The sequence below is a fragment of the Taudactylus pleione genome, unplaced genomic scaffold (assembly GCF_031769625.1).
Source record: "Taudactylus pleione unplaced genomic scaffold, aTauple2 ptg000124l, whole genome shotgun sequence".
Classification (NCBI taxonomy): Eukaryota; Metazoa; Chordata; class Amphibia; order Anura; family Myobatrachidae; genus Taudactylus; species Taudactylus pleione.
Window position 1 is genome coordinate 1,182,066 of NW_028284526.1, and position 17,219 is coordinate 1,199,284.

A 17,219-nucleotide genomic window follows, 5' to 3' on the forward strand; every position below is an offset into this window, starting at 1 on the left:
CGACTGCTGGTTCTGATTCTGATAGCCCTTCTGCTTGTAGAAGTAGCGGTGGTGGTACCATTAAAAAAATGAAAGTTGTTAAGATGAGTAAGACAGCTCCGGAAAAACCATTTGTGTGCCCTGAGAAATCGAAATCACAAATCCCCAAGGAGAGTGCAAGTGTGTCCACGGTTGCCATGTGTGAGCCAGACCTAAATACTAGTGTACTAGAGGATCCTCCAAGTTCCAACATTTGTGTGCCCTCTGTAAATGTGGGGAAAGGCAGTCAACATCTTGCAGATATAGTCAGTGAGGATGCTTCTGTGCAATTGCACATGGAGGAGGAGGATATTTTGGTAGTTGAAGGCGCTAAGGATGATGAGGATGTTGATGATGAAGATGTTGGTGATGAAGATGTTGGTGATGAGGATGTTGATGCCGAGGAAGTCCTTTGTGTAAGTAAGGTAACAGCTGTTGCCCATGGATTGAAAAAGCCAAAGCCCATTGTTGTCATGCCGGGGCAAAAGACAAAAAAATCCACTTCTCACGTGTGGAATTATTTCCGCCCCAATCCGTACAACAGTTGTCAAGCCATATGTAACCATTGCAAAGCAAGAGTGAGTAGAGGGAGGGACTTAAACAACCTAGGAACCTCCTCCATGTTGCATCACTTGGAGCGCATTCATCAAATATCAAAGTGTCAGTGTCAAAGTCGCCAAGTTCCGATACTCAAAACGTAACAAGTCCAATGTTACCTACCTGATCCCTCTCTGTGGGATCCAAGCGCCTTTGATCTACAACACCAAAACCATTATCATCAACATCCTCATTCATCATTGGAAGTAGTCCTGCTGCATCCAATGTTATTCGAAGCAAGATTGACTCCTCTCCTACCTTTGATTCCTCAGAAGGATCCTTGATGACTATGCCACGTGTTGCTGCTGTTGCTGTGAGTGGATCTACATCCCAGAAGGGGACCAGGAGGGAGACTACTTGTAGTGTATCCTCCAAAAAACAATTAACTGTCAAACAATCGTTTGCAAGGGCAAACAAGTATGTCAGCAATTACCGAATTGCACAGCGGATTACTGACACCATAAAAGCTATGCTGGCATTAGATGTGCGTCCAGTAGCCACCATTACTGCAGTGGGTTTTCAACAGTTAATTGAGGTCCTATATCCTCGCTACCAGATCCCTTCTAGATTCCACTTTGATAGAACAGCAATCCCAAGTCTGTACAAGGACATTTAAAAAACCTTATTAATGTCCTCAGAAATGCCGTTGTACCCAGTGTCCACTTGATCACAAATATGTGGACAAGTGGGACAGGGCAAACTAAGGATTACATGACTGTGACTGCCCACTGGGTAGGTGTGTTGCATACAACAGCAACAGCAGCAGCAACATCTACCAAAAGACAGCTGATAGAGAGGCAGGCTACTCTTTGTATAACTGGCTTCACTAAGGCATACCACTGAGAACCTCTTAGAAAAACTCAGGGAAATCATTGCTAAATGGCTTACCCCACTTGGACTCTCCTCGGGATTTGTGATTTCGGACAATGCCACCAATATTGTGAGAGCATTACATGTGGGCGAATTCCAACACGTCCCATGTTTTGCTCACACAATTAATTTGGTGGTGCAACATTTTTTAAAAATGACAGGGGCATGCAGGAGATGCTCTCCGTGGCCTGCAAAATATCCAGGCATTTTAGACATTCAACAAACGCTTGTCGAAACTTGCATGACCAGCAGGTACTGTTAAATTTGCTCTGCCATCAGCTGAAGCAAGAGGTAGTAACTCGGTAGAATTCTGCCCTCTATATGCTTCAGCGGATGGAGGAACAGCAAAAGGCCATCCAAAGGCTATACAACGGCCTATGACATAGGCCGTGGAGGGGGAATGCACTAAAGCGCAGTGGAGAATAATTTCCGTGTTGTGCAAGGTTCTCAAACCCTTTGAACTTGCCACACGTGAAGTTAGTACAGACACTGCCAGCTTGAGTCAAGTCTTTCCCCTTATTAGACTTTTGCAAAAACAACTGGAGAAACTGAAGGAGGAACTGAAATGGAGCGATTGCACAAGGTATGTTGGACTGGTGGATCAAGCCCTTGATTCACTTCACCAGGATCCAAGAGTCGTCAATCTATTGAAATCTGAAAAATATATTTTGTCGACCATTCTGGATCCTAGGTTTAAGTCCTACCTTGTGAGTTTTTTCCAACAGACCGAAATCTAAAACTATGCAAAGAACTGGAAAAAAATTGTCAGCTGCAGCCGCACGTGAAACGCCATCATCTCCTCCTTCGGGTTTCTGCAGCTGCCAGGAAAAAACTAAATTTTCCTTATAGAATGCCTGCTGGACATGCAGATCATTCACCTAAAAATGACATCTGGTCTGGCCTGAGAGAGTTGCCTACTAGTGACATGTCTTCTACCGTGACTATGTGTGATACGGTCTCCATTCACAGAATGGTGGAGGACTATTTCAGAGATAACATCCTAATAGGCATGTCAGACAGTCCTTTCAGTACTGGCAGGAAAAAGAGGCAATTTGGAGACATACACAAACTGGCTTTGCATTACTTAGTTGCTCACCCTCCAGTGTGTACTCCGAAAGAGTTTTCAGTGCAGCTGGCAACCTTGTCAGTGATCAGCGTAGGAGGTTACTTCCTCAAAATGTGGAAAAGATGATGTTCATTAAAATGAATTACAAATTCCACGAGGAAGACCTCTACCAACAATTACATAAAAAAATTACAGAGGCGCCTATGGTGGATTCCAGCGGGGATGAAATGATATTGTGTGAAGAAGAGGATGTACACACTGATGGGGATGATGGATGATGATAACTTGTAATGTAAAGCCTGTTTATATATGGGATAATTTTCATTTCCATGTCCAATGCACATTGGCAGCTTGTTTTATGGGTTCCAAACAAACCAAATCATTTCAGCCACAATTGGCAGTCCTTGTCGCTGAAATGATTGGTTTGTTAAACTGTGAATGTCCTGTTTCGTAAACAACATAAGGGTGGATGGGAGGGCCCAAGGACTATTCCATCTTGCACCTTTTTCCTTTCCATTATCAGCTGGTTGGGGCATTGCTGCCTGACATTTTAAATGAATGTTATAGTTGGTTTAGGAACCAATGATTTGTTTTTTAATTAATTTATTATCAATTTTACAGCCAGGGGCTGCACCAATGAATTTCTTTTTATTAATTATTCAGCCAGGGGCTGCACCCAATGAATTGTTTTTTACTTTTTTAATTAAATTATTATTAATTATTCAGCCTGGGGCTGCACCAATGAATTGTTTTTTAATTAGTTTATCAATTTTACAGCCTGGGGCTGCACCAATGAATGTATTTTTATTATTAATTATTCAGCCCGGGGCTGCACCAATGAATTGTTTTTTAATTTTTTTATTATCAATATTACAGCCAGGGGCTGCACTAACTAGTATCAACTATCAATTCTTCAATCCTCAAGGATAACCCAACCATCATCTTTACACAGTCCTCAACTCTATTAATAATTATATCAATCAGTTTTCAGCCAGCAAGTTGGATGCAACCTTTTGGCCCTTTAACTAGATAAAAAAAAAATCAATATTGTGAGCTGTGAGGTGGTCAAAATTGACTGGAAGCTAGTGGAAATAAATGTTATTGAGGTTATTAATACTGTAGGAACAAAAAAAGGCCCATTTTATGTGATTTTAGCTGTTTTTTATTTCTTAAGAAAAAATCCAGATCCAAACCAAAACACGAAAACAAAACACGGAGGTGAGGTTTTGTCAAAACCAATCCAGATCCAAAACAAGGGGAGATCCAAAACCAAAACCAAACATGGGGGTCGGTGCACAACTCTAATCATACCTTATGTTATCTGTCAATAGTGCAGTTCATTGTATCTATTGTTCCCAGAGTCTACTTCGCATGCGCAGGTCACTGGGATAATGGCATGGCAGCCATTTCCCCGGTGATTTCCCTAATGTGCATACACAAAACTCCAGGAAAAAGGGCCATGGCGGCCATTTCCCAGGCATTTTGTGCAGCGCTGCTACAGCCAACGCAGGACTATGGAGAGGAACTTATTAAAAATATGGGAGCACCCATTATAGATTATAGATACACCCCTGGAAAGCTGCTAAGTTAAGGGAGAAAGCACCTAAAAAAATTATCTAAAATGGCGAGAAAATGGCACTTAAAATTATTAAAACATTTAATAAACATCCAATAGAACTCTATAAAATGGCATATATTCTTTCTTATTTAAAGCAATTTTTTTTTATTTCTATTTGAAATGCAGATTAGTAGGGTGGTCCTCCAGATTGTAACCATATGTTGTAAATCACAATTTCACAGCCCTTGTAAATCACTCAGGGCCTGATACAACCTCAGGCGCAGAAACCGATTTGGTCACAGCTGTCCCAATGCTGCTTTGCTGTGCATTCACCAGAGAAGCAGTGCACATGTGCTTTGATTATGCTGCGTCCCCCGATGCGGTGTAAGGAAAGCCGCAGCCTGTCTGACCAGCTTCAAGCGTTTTGGAGTGGGAAGGGGGCGCATTCAGAATACAAAGACTTGTTGCCTCTGATTTTGGGGCGTGCTGATGTCAGCGACAGCATTACGGGATGCAGCTTCACAGGCCTTGGCAGCTGGATGAAGGGGAGCACCCCTAGAGATGAGCAAATGTCCGATGACCCACGTGATGGTCGCCATGTTGATCGGACGCTACATCTCTAGATGCAGGCAGCGGATCTGAGAAGCCGGCAGTGGGCGTTTTTTTTTTTACAAAACTCAACATAACTTTTCTGTTCTGCTGCTAACGAAGATGCAGCACCGACACCAGTTTTGTCCACCTCCGAATCAGCCCATTAATCGCATTCCTTTCGTGCATAGTGTTTTAAGATACTTTTGTCAATCTTACAGCAAAGATCCCTAAAGTCCTCTAGAGAACCATCCACAAATCCACTTTAATATTATTGCAGAACAGACGGTGTAATGGTTAGCATTACTGCCTCACAGCACTGAGATCGTGGGTTCGATTCCCACTATGGCAATAATTGTGTGGAGTTTGTATGTTCTCCCTGTGTTTGTGAGGGTTTCCTCTGGGTGCTCTGGTTTCCTCCCACACCCCAAAAAAATACTGGTAGGTTAATTTGGCTTCCATCAAAGTTTACCCTAGTATTTGTGATATGGAATATAGATTGTAAGCTCCACTGGAGCAGGGACTGATGTGAATGGCCAAATATTCGCTGCCCAGCACTGCGCAATATGTGTGCGCTATATAGATAACTGGTAATAAATAAAATATTGAGGAGATTACACTTCAGATTTGTATAGAGAATCTTTTTTGGAATCCGCGCTATGCTGGTTATGGGTGTTGTTTATTAATTTAGCTGAGCTGCAGGGTCCAATTAAGGTTCCCGTCCCTAAATAATCAAGCTATATACTGTATATAAAGAAAGATCCGCGCTCAACATGTAAATCAGCACTACCATAGGCAAAACAATAATTGCAAATCGAGATTGTGTGAGACCTTTACTTATAATATTGTGTTTATTTAGATACAATGGGTCATAATTGGGAGTACAGTAATATGGCTCCCAATTATTGTTTGTTATTATCAAGGTTAGTGAGTGCTGTTCTGCAGTATATACAGTGATGGATCGTCTGTATCCCCACACTCTCATGCATGTAGATAAATAGACATTAAATATGTAAGCAATGATATAAATTTAAAATTATAAGGAATGAAAAAAGGTTATATTTGGAAAATTAGAGAGAAAAGAAAAAAAAAACAGGAAAATTAGAAAAAATGGCATGCACTATTGGAAGAAAAAAAAACAGGAAAATTAGAAAAGATGGCATGCAGTATTGGAAGAGAAAAAAACAGGAACATTAGAAAAGATGGCATGCACTATTGGAAGAAAAGAATGTGTCTAAAGCTTGTGTCACTCCGATGTTATTCTTGTTTGAGGTGATGTCCAGTGCAAACCTCAATTAGGTTATAGATAGTAATGTGCGTGGTCAGGTGGGTGTTGGGGGCTGTATCCTGGTGGAGCGGCGTCCCGTACTCACCTCCGAGTGAGCGGGATGATGATCTCCGGTGGCTCCGTTCGCTGTCTGCGCCGCTATCCATGCACACTTACCCAATAGCAGACAGCGAACGGAGCCACCGGAGATCGTCATCCCGCTCACCCGGAGGTGAGTACTACAAAAGGAAGGGTAAGTTGTGCAACTGGGGGTACGGAACGCTGCCCCACCAGAATACAGTCCCCAACACCCACCTGACCACGCAGTACATCACCTCAAACAAGCATAACATCGGAGTGACACGAGCTTTAGACACATTCTTTTCTTCCATTCTTGATAATACTATGATTAGCAATTTATCATCACTAACATTGCTGTAATTTTCTGGTTAAGAAAAAAGCATACATCATTTTTAAAAGATCTATCTATATTCTATATTATTCAAAATAAGTTGTTTTTTTACCCGTAAAAGCACCTGAATAACAATATCTGGATACCATTATATTATCAATACTGTGATAAAATTCATAACCAAAATTCATAACCAAACTGAGTTGATATTTACCTAACATTAGGCTAGCGAAGGAGGCCGTCATAGAAAACTGTCTCTCCAGAAATTTGCCCATGAATGTTGCCGGTCCAGTTAACATGGCGAACTCATTTGCTTGAGCCAAGACCATAAAAATAAAGACTGGATTTTTCAGTGTCCTCAATAAAACGCTTGGATACACTGAAATGGAAGAGAAATAAAAATGATTAATAAAGACTCAGGTCAAACACTTTATTTTACATACAACTATAAATTATTACCAAAAATGTTTAAAAAAAAATCAGCACAAATTATTGTTATCTTCTGAAATGGTTTGTTCAACCTCTGTAGTCAAATCCACATAAGGTTATCTCATGACTGAGACGATGGACGAGATGTATTAGTGATCATATTATAATGCAATCATAAACGGATAGTATTGCCTACGGGACCTTCCACCAGAATGTGTCATCTGTCATGGCTGTGTTCGGATTTGTCCGTGGATCCGGACTTGAGTCTCTGGCAAAAGTGGGTTCTGGAGTGAAAAATAACCGAGGTCTGCATAGAACTGAGCATATAAACCTCTAGCCAGGGATGGATGGGGTTAATAAAGTGAAAGGAGGGGTAATTTAGGATTGACAGTTGTCAAGTCACAGGGACAGGCTGTTTGTTGTTATAGTGGGAGTAGTTACTGGGCTTATGGGTAATGTCTGTGGGATATTTTGCCTCTTTGATTCTGATCTCCCACCCTCCCATCATTATTGTGTCTTGTGTCGGCTTTATTTCATGGCAGAGAAAGACCAGCAATCTGTAAAGGATCCATATTGCTGCAGTAGGAGTGGTGCACACCCCTTCATGCACGGGTTAGGCTGATTTCACCCTACTGGGGTCAGGGGTGCCTCTCAACAGGGTGGCCCGAAATGGTGCATTGGTATGGGTGTTGGATACCGTCTCACTTGCTAGAAGGGGAGAGTTGGCCCTTGCAAGTATTTTATATTGGCATGGGTGTCTTACTTGCTTACAAAGGGAGAGATGGCTCTTGCAAGTATCTCACTTACCATTAATTGGGATAGTTGGCCCTGGTAAGTTGTGGACATCTTTTGCCTAAGTCAAGCTGGCGCCGGTGGTTTGCCGTTCTTTCCTCTGCCACCATACTCATTATTGTAAATGAATAAAGCTGACCTATTATTTTTGAATGGCATTAACTTGGTCTGTGTCTTTATTTTTGAGAAAATATGGTTTGAAAGAATTTATGGTTACATCCATCATCTGACAATACAGAGTTTATGGTCTAGAAACTGGCTGTCTGATATTGTTACGGCTCATGAGATGTAGTCTGAGGCTGAGCAGTACTGGGGGTTTGACTAAGACCCTGAACAGAGGTGCAGAATCTAACATACCAGTAGTTTCCACCAGGGACCCCTGCAAGGGAGTATGGGCTTAGCTGCACCCGACGTGCAGGTTGTGGTTTTTTGCTTGGGTTTCCCTGTACTGGCAACTGACAACTGAATCTCTGGGAAGGAACCGGACTGGACAACACAGGAATGGAACAGATTGTATAGGATATAGGACTGGAATCAATGGCATAGTATATTCAATTAGAACCAATGGCGTAGGATGTCAGCTTGGAACTGATTGTATAGGATATCGACTGAAACAATTGGGATAGGATATTGGATTAGAACCAATAGTATAGAATATTGGACTGGAATTGATGGTATAGGATCTCTGGGATTGAACCAGATACCTCAAGCCAGGGGTGTACTGAGTAGGATAGAATATCCACAGGAAATCTCTCTAAGGGGTCTGTGAAAAGTGTGGAGAAGTGAACCAGTGGAGAAGTTGCCCATAGCAACCAATCATCTTTGAAGTAGCATTTATCAAGTACAGTCCATCAAATAATAGGTAGGAGCTGATTGGTTGCTATGTGCCGCTTCTCCACGATAAATAGAGCTCCATTGCTTCTACAGTTGGGCTGAAGACAACATTGCACTTGCAAGTGCTCAGTGCACAGGGAATCCTTATATACCCCTGGGAAAACAGGGATTGGCTGCAGACGTCAGGTGACAGCAAACTGGTCTCCTCCTGTTGGTGGATAAGTCACCTGATTCAGACTGTCATGGCTGTGCCCAGCAACCAACACTGGAGAGAGAATTCTGCACATGGAAGCCGGGAAGACTGCAAGAAGTGAGAAGAAACTGCAGCTGCATGCAATCTGTCACAGAGTCGGATCATGGAGCAAGGAACCAGGTAAATGACCCGGCGGCTGCAGCAGTGCGGCTTGTGACATCTCTTTTCTTGTTGTGACCACAATACCCAGCTGTCCTGGCATGGTCATCACATCCAGGTTTATGACATGGTTGATATAATGCATGGTTATGGGGAGGAGGCATGCGTTAGCACCCACTACCAGGGAGGGATCCTTTATTTTTCTCTCTGGACCACTTTACAGAAATGTAGCCAATAGACTACAGTACCATGTCTAAACCCATCAAATGATGGTGTTAACTAGGAGGTACATGATCCGGAAAGTCAGGTTCTCCGGTGCTTGATGAAATCCAACCATATCACTGCCTCATAGAAACCTAAGGGGACTGATGTGCCATGGACCACAGCAGATAGCTCTGACATCTTCTGGGGACCTTTTTCATATATATGCTGAAATATAGGATTGCGTTAAACCCTCTAAAAACACCGGTTTATCTGAGGTTTTATAGAAAAATGCCTTTTATGCCCTGTATCTTCAAAGGCTAATGCATGAGGAATGTAAGCAATTGTGGTGAATGATTCAATCCACCACCACTAGAGGCAGCATTGTACAGAATAACAGTCCATTCACAACAGGGAACTTTAATTAAAGAGCCGCTCTCCCCCCCCACACACACACACACAGATTCACCATAGCACAGATCCCCCTCACACATATCTCCCACTAGCACAAGAAATTCACCCTACCTCACACACACAGATCTCCCCCTAGCAGAGAAGATCCGCCCTAGCACAAAAGATTTCCCTCACACACCCATACATCTCCCCCTAGCAGAGAAGATCCCCCTATCACAAAAGAATTCCCTCACAAACGCACACACACAGATCTCCCCCTAGCAGAGAAGATCCGCCCTAGCACAAAAGATTTCCCTCACACACCCATACATCTCCCGCTAGCAGAGAAGATCCCCCCTAGCACAAAAGATTTCCCTCACACACACACACAGATCTCCCCCTAGCAGAGAAGATCCCCCCTAGCACAAGGATTTACCTTACACAACCACAGATCTGCCCTTAGCAGCAGACCCTCCTCACCTCTTTCTCCTTTTTGTGTTTCATCTATCTGCATATGCCAATTGCCTTCCCTCCTCAGTGCTGCTGCTGCTAAGCTCCGATGCCTGAGTACTTCCTGAACTGGTCACCTGATCCTCAGTGGAGTCCATCAAAGCACAAGGCACGCCCCCTCACAGTGAGGCATGCCTCCATTCGCTCTGAGCTATCAGAGTTGAGGCGGAACACTTACTGCCTCATTTCTCGGAGAGAGTGCTGCAATTTCGGTGAGTTTTGCCTATAAAAATGATCAGAATAATACAAAGAAGATGTTCATAAGTTATAAATATCTACTTTGTATTTTTCTAATTAAAACTCTGCAGTCTGACAGGGAGTGTGACAGGGGAGGCTCTGCCTCCCCTGCCTACCCTGACTGCATGTCCCTGCTATTGACCAATGTTTTCTGGACTGTGCACGTGCCAGGGCCGCAGTGTATATGTGCCGGGATGCTGCTGAGGCTCGGGTCGCAGTGTGGGAGAGGGGATGAGGCACATTTCAGAAAATCGAGGTGTGTTGTTTCTGGGGCATGCCGAAGGCAGTGACTGCGGTGTTGGATGCGGCTTCACTGACCTTGGCATCTGGACCTTAGAATTGCGCATATGTCTAATGGAATAACCGATGGTCGTGATCCCATGCTGCATCTTCGGATGAATGCAGTGTTTTTTTTTTATTATTATTTACAATAGACGCCTCCTGCTACATTAGCATAACTTTCAAGATTCACACAGGTCTAAGACACAGCAGCGATCTCTCCCGCATCCATCTCTGAACCTTACTTACAACTGCCCCAATAAGTTCAACCTCATAACTTCACTTGGCTCTTTCTCTTAGGATACCAAATATGTGTAATTTACTCATGCTCTAACTTCTAACATAAAACATGTTTCTCAGCATAAAATGTTCTGCGACTGCACAATTCTGCATTTTGGGGACAGGTTCTACATGAAGCTCTGTTTTAGGGACTATGGGGCTGATTCAAGCGGGTCGATGCATGCACGAGACCCGGCCAGCGACGGGGCGCTCCGTCGCTACAGGTCTCGCACCAAAACGGGGCGGCTGTCGATTGTGATTGACAGCTCGCCCCGTTTTGGAGGTGGGCAGGGGGTTGGCTACACAAACGGAGGCGTTCCCGAAGGAACGCTTGCCGTTTGTGGGAGGCACTACTGACATCACCAGTGATGTCAGTGTTGAGCTTCCTGCTCTATTTAGAGCAGGAAGCTCACTGGGGCTTGCGGGAACAAGACCCTACCACAAGGGGCCCGTCGCAAGACCCGATGGTCACGACCATTGCGACCGTCACCTGGCTGCTTGCAAAAGCTGTGGGTGGTCACCCACAGCTTAGCGAGCAGCCAGGAGGCCAGCTCCATTTAAAAAAAAAAACGCCCTGATTCAGAGCGAGCGTTCTGGTGACATATGCGGTTCCAGTCAGGAAAAGCACCACATTATGACCTGTTTGGAAATAAAGGGCTGCCATACGGTACCTTTCACAAACTTTATCATAGAGATGGGCTCATCAGTATCAGGTATAGGTTCAATCGCATCAATCAGACTGAGCTCATTCGATTCTGCGTTCGCATTAGTGGCCTGCTGAGAGATGAATAAAGGATATTATGTTATTATGTTATTAGATTCTCACAGAGCCAGAAATTGTTAGATTTACTTTTTTAATATTACATTCAGTGTTATGGAGCGAATAAGTAACCTGCATTAATATAACAGAAATGGTGATGCACATATTTGTATGTAATATTCCACAACTGATTTGTTGTATAAGTCATCACAAATTTGAGCAACTGATCCCCTTCATGTAAGGGTTATAATTGTAGTAAGATTTTGGCTTATTGCACGTACATTAGATCCGCAGTCACCTACTGTAAACAAGTCTATTTATACAATATAAGATTATGGGGCATATTTAATAAAACAAATTTTGCAGTAAACAATCGTGTATCACAGTTACCTGCTGTTCCCATGTTTCTCATCACAATATCAGGTTATTGTGACATTTACGAAATGCGGCGCCACTAGATACAGTAACACCATCTTAAGATGACATTAGTCATTATAGCCTATGGGTACATATCACATAATAAATAGGGGGCGTAGCTGCACCCCATCCAGTGGCTATGCCCCCCAGCACTCTGGCGCACCCAGCGGTATATTTACTAAAGGTCGATTTTAATCTATTTTACTTGATTTAAAACGATCAAAATCAATTAAAATCGATGTGTTTCTTGGGCTGAATCACACATTTACTAACAGACAATTATTTATTTAGTTTTTTAAGTATTAGTAAAAGTGTGATTTAGCCCCAGACACACAACATCGATGTTAATTGATTTTGATCGATTAAAATCGACCTTTAGTAAATATCGCAAACAAAGTCTCCCCTGGTCATGTATATGCAGGAATTCTAACACATGCAGGGGTGTAGAGAGCCGTGCCAGGCCCGGGAAGGGGGAGATGGGGTGTGGCCTAAATGCGGTAGGCATGGCCACACACCCTTATTTTTGCAGCAGCAGTGATCAGTCTCCCACTGCAGCCCAGCACACAGCAGCATCGGAGCCGGGCTCTCCATGTGCACATCCAGCAACCCCCCTTCTTGGAGCCCCTGACCCAATGTTGCATATACAAATAGGAATACATAAATCATACCTCCCAACTGTCCCGCTTTGGACGGGACAATCCCTTTTTCCTAAGACTGTCCCACCATCCCATATGCGGGCCGCAGTGTCCCGAGATGTGGGGGGGAAGTTGGGGAAAGTACAAACCGCTGCCTCTGCATAGCAAAGCAGTGGGTGAGTAGATGCCGTGCGCATCCATGTTAAGTCCCACCCTCTCACCACTAGGCCCCACCCCCTTTTCTGGCGCACGATAACTTTCCAATTCATGAATGCTGGGACGAATGCATAAATAGATCTTGTGAATACTACAATTACATGGTGCACCCAAGATAGCTGCAGAACATTTAATAGAACACAATGTTCTCTGTAAATATCCAAGTTATCAGTATAGCTTATGTTGTGCTGCACTGTAAATAATGAACGATAATATGCTAACGTCTCTCAACTACTGTATCTGCTTGTGTTAGAAATGTATTGCTCTTCTTGTACTGGGGAGTGGTGGGTGTTACCTCCAGATGCCTTTTATGTGACAGTAAATCACAAAACAGAACTCCTGGCACTTCAATATTAATCAATTAAAATTCAATCAAAAGTATACAAATTTAACAGGAGAAGAAACCGTGATTAGCTGCTAGTGAAGAGGAGACTGTCCGAAAGGCTTACCTCAATATGGTCTTATCTCTATATGGACTAACCACTATACGGGCTTACCTCAATATGGGCTTACCTCTATATGGACTTACCTCAATATGGGCTTATCTCTTTATGGGCTTACCTCTGTATGGGCTTACCTCAATATGGGCTTACCTCTGTATGGGCTTAACTCTATACAGGCTTACCTCTAAATGGACTTACCTCTTTATGTGCTTACCTCTATATGGACTAACCTTTATATGGGCTTACCTCTATATGGGCTTACCTCTTTATGTGCTTACCTCTATATGGACTAACCTTTATATGGGCTTACCTCTATATGGGCTTACCTCTTTATGTGCTTACCTCTATATGGACTAACCTTTATATGGGCTTACCTCTATATCGACTAACCACTATACGGGCTTACCTCAATATGGGCTTACCTCTATATGGGCTTACCTCTTTATGGGCTTACCTCTGTATGGGCTTAACTCTATACAGGCTTACCTCTAAATGGACTTACCTCTTTATGGGCTTACCTCTATATGGACTAACCTTTATATGGGCTTACCTCTATATGGGCTTACCTCTGTATGGGCTTAGCTCTTTATGTGCTTACCTCTATATGGACTAACCTTTATATGGGCTTACCTCTATATGGGCTTACCTCTTTATGTGCTTACCTCTATATGGACTAACCTTTATACAGGCTTACCTCTAAATGGACTTACCTCTTTATGGGCTTACCTCTATATGGACTAACCTTTATATGGGCTTACCTCTATATGGGCTTACCTCTTTATGTGCTTACCTCTATATGGACTAACCTTTAAGTGGGCTTACCTCTATATGGGCTTACCTCTTTATGTGCTTACCTCTATATGGACTAACCTTTATATGGGCTTACCTCTGTATGGGCTTAACTCTATATGGGCTCACCTCTTTTGGCATTTCTTTAGGGAAGAAAAATAATGGTATCGATGACAGTGCAACAATGCAAGCTGCTACAATGAAGCCCAGCCACCAAGCTCCGATCCAACGTGGGTCACTTGGTGTAAGAACTATTTCACCTGTAAACAGAGAATAAATTACAATCACCTGTATATTTAAGACTACAATCAATATATTGTTTGTGGGAATAATTTTAGGACATGATTGACATCCATACGAACTGAGCTCACAAAAAATACGATCTGCTTCTAGAAAAAAAAAAAACAATTCTGTGCTAAAATAACTGTGTTGTTCTCAATACTTTGGTGTGACGTTCATTGGGGTAATAAAGTATTGTATCTTTAAACTGTTAGTGTCTATACCCCTACAATTGCTGCAACCAGCTCTGTATAGATGAGCCCTGGTGCTTGGATAACTTTTTTGAGGAAAAGGGCATTTTTTTCTCACTACAGTTTTTTTCTAGACAATTTAATGGTTCGTTTTGTCCTGATAATGAATAACATCAGCATAATTATTTCTGCAAGGGGTCAAGCATCTACAATACTTGCCTATGCTATCCTTCCTCTTCCCTCCACAGTTCCACCTCTTTAAGGAGTAAATAAAAATGTGTCTGATTCAGTCAGTGTTGGACTGGGGCATGAAGGGCTCACCGGGGGAATGCAGTGGAAGGGGCCCATGCTTAAGGGGTGTGGCCAGCCACCCGAGGGGCTGTGACCAGCCACCACAGATGCTTGGCTATCCAATAGGCAAATCTTGAATTTCTGTAGAAAGGAACCAAGCACCCATGCTGATCAGTGATACTACTCCACCAGGTAACTGACCATCTAATAGAGTAACAATGTATGATTTGAGGTCTGAAACCTGATACTTAGAGGAGGGGGATGGGCCCTCATGCAGTGGGGCCCACCGGGGAATTCCCCTGTACCCCTGTGGGCCAGTCCAACCCTGGATTCAGTAGTTAGGCACCCGCACACTTTTATTTGTGCACATAAATGGATATTTTACAAACACAAGAAAAAATCTGACCGAATGATCGGAGGGATCTGGGAAAACACTCCGCACTGCATTAGAAGTGAGTAATTTGTATTATTTTCCTTGTACTATGCTCTTTTTGTTTTGTTTTTGACCACAAAGAACATTTTGGAATTTATTCATAGTTTTATTATTTGTTTCTTTTTCATCCATGATATTGCACTGATACTTTTGCTGTTTCTATGAAAACACAACGATGATATTGCCTGCCATAGGGGGACACCACTCCAGGATACAGAACTGCAAAAACTATTTTTCCCATGACATGTACTGTTTTAATATAGACTAGTTGGGGGGGATTTAATTAAAGTCATCTGATTTACATTCTTACGTGTACAGTATATAGATCCTTTTTCATAGTTAGTAGTAGGAATCTACCCATCTAATAATCCAGGTTGAATACATGAACTACCGTATTACTGTTTTTCAACGGACTCTATAGTGCTGAAGAGTCAAACTCATAATCAATACAGAAGGCTTAAATTTTTTTAGCAACCAGTGACAGAATTACACTGATGATGAAATATGTTTTGTGGCTCACGTAGAGTTGGACACAACTCCAAAGCAGAAGCATAAAATGTGATATTCTGTACTGTGCATTAAATTATAGTATATCAAAATCTGCATGCAGACCGAGGCATACTGACCAAGGCATCGTCCTGCATTTAAAGAGATGGAATGTGGAGGGTAGATACTAGTAGGTGTAGCCCAAACTCAGTGTAGGCATGAATACACCTCTGTAGTACTGTAACTGCTAACTGCTTCCTCTGGTGGAAGATTTGCGTTGATGATAATGAACATTGCGCTGGCAGGTGCTCATTGGGATGGAAAACCAGCCCGGGAACTTTCAGGAAGAGGCCCTAAATGGGGGGGGGGGGTAAGAACTCTGTAGATGGGGGCAGAATATCCCCACCTTAGAACTAGTTATAAATGCTGGGATAAATGTAATCATGTGATTGCAGTCAGCTGAAGTTGAGCTGTCAGATTGTAAGTAGAGATGCGAAGGTTTTACTTAAAAAAATACAGATCCAAAACCAAAACACGTGAGCGTGGCATTGCAAAACCAGAACCAAAACACAGAAATGAATCCAGATCGAAAACCAAAACATTGGGGTCGGTGCACATCTCTGATTTAAAGCAGAGATGAATGGGTCTGGTTCTCAGAGAACTGGACCCGCCCAAATTTCAGGATCCGAGTAGGGATCCAAGTCTGGCTTGGGTTTCCCATCTGACTCAGATCCCAAAGTAAGGCAAAACGTCATCTTCCCACTGTCGGATTCTCTCTGGTTTTGGAATCGATAAAGGTCCCCTGGTCATCGGCGCCATTTCACTCTGGCTGTGGAGAGTGTACTGAACAGACATGCTGTGCACTGTCCATCCATCACGGTGCTGCTGTGTCTTCCAGGGTGCTCTGTCGGTCTAAGGGTGCTCTGTACATCCATCAAGAGGCTGCTGTGTCTTCCAGGGACGCTCTCTGTCTAAGGGTGCCCTGTCCATCCATAATGGGGCAGCAGTGTCCTCCACGGGTGCTCTATCGGTCTAGGGATGTTCTGAGTGCTCTGTCCGTCCAACGGTGCCCAGAGTAAAAAATTGAAAAACTAATAACATAATTTAAAAAAATAATAATAGTTAGCTTTTTTTTGTGCTGTAACCCAGTGCACTATATTATATATCTATATATATCTATATATATATATACATATATATTTTACTGTGATGCTGCCAGTCAGATCGCAGTGTAATATCCATGCACGTATTGTGACACTGTAGATGGAACCGCAGTGTATCATTCATACAACCTCAGTGTATCATTCATACATGCATTGTGACACTGTAGGTGGAACTGCAGTGTAATATTCATACATGTATTGTGACACTGTAGGTAGAACTGCAGTGTAAAATTCATACATGTATGGTGACACTGGAAGTGGTAGGGCAGTGTAATATTCATACACATTGCGACACTGTAATTGGTAGCGCAGTGTAATATTCATACACGTATTGTGGCACTGTAGGTGGAACTGCAGTGTAATATTAATACACATATTGTGACACTGTAAGTGGTACCTCAAGTTCATCCAAGTATTGCGACACTGTAAATGGT

General features: G+C 42.8%; 1 protein-coding gene across 1 annotated transcript in view; it reads right to left on the minus strand.

Annotated features, from left to right (window-relative positions):
* The window catches only part of LOC148523955 (solute carrier organic anion transporter family member 2B1-like), a 245,940-nt gene that overhangs the window by 205,980 nt on the left and 22,741 nt on the right, over positions 1-17,219 (minus strand). The window contains exons 5-7 of the mRNA XM_088472452.1: positions 14,072-14,202; positions 11,354-11,459; positions 6,591-6,755 (exon numbers count right to left, since the gene is read on the minus strand). Coding sequence (XP_088328578.1) covers positions 6,591-6,755; positions 11,354-11,459; positions 14,072-14,202 — 402 coding nt within the window. The remainder of the gene's footprint in view (positions 1-6,590; positions 6,756-11,353; positions 11,460-14,071; positions 14,203-17,219) is intronic.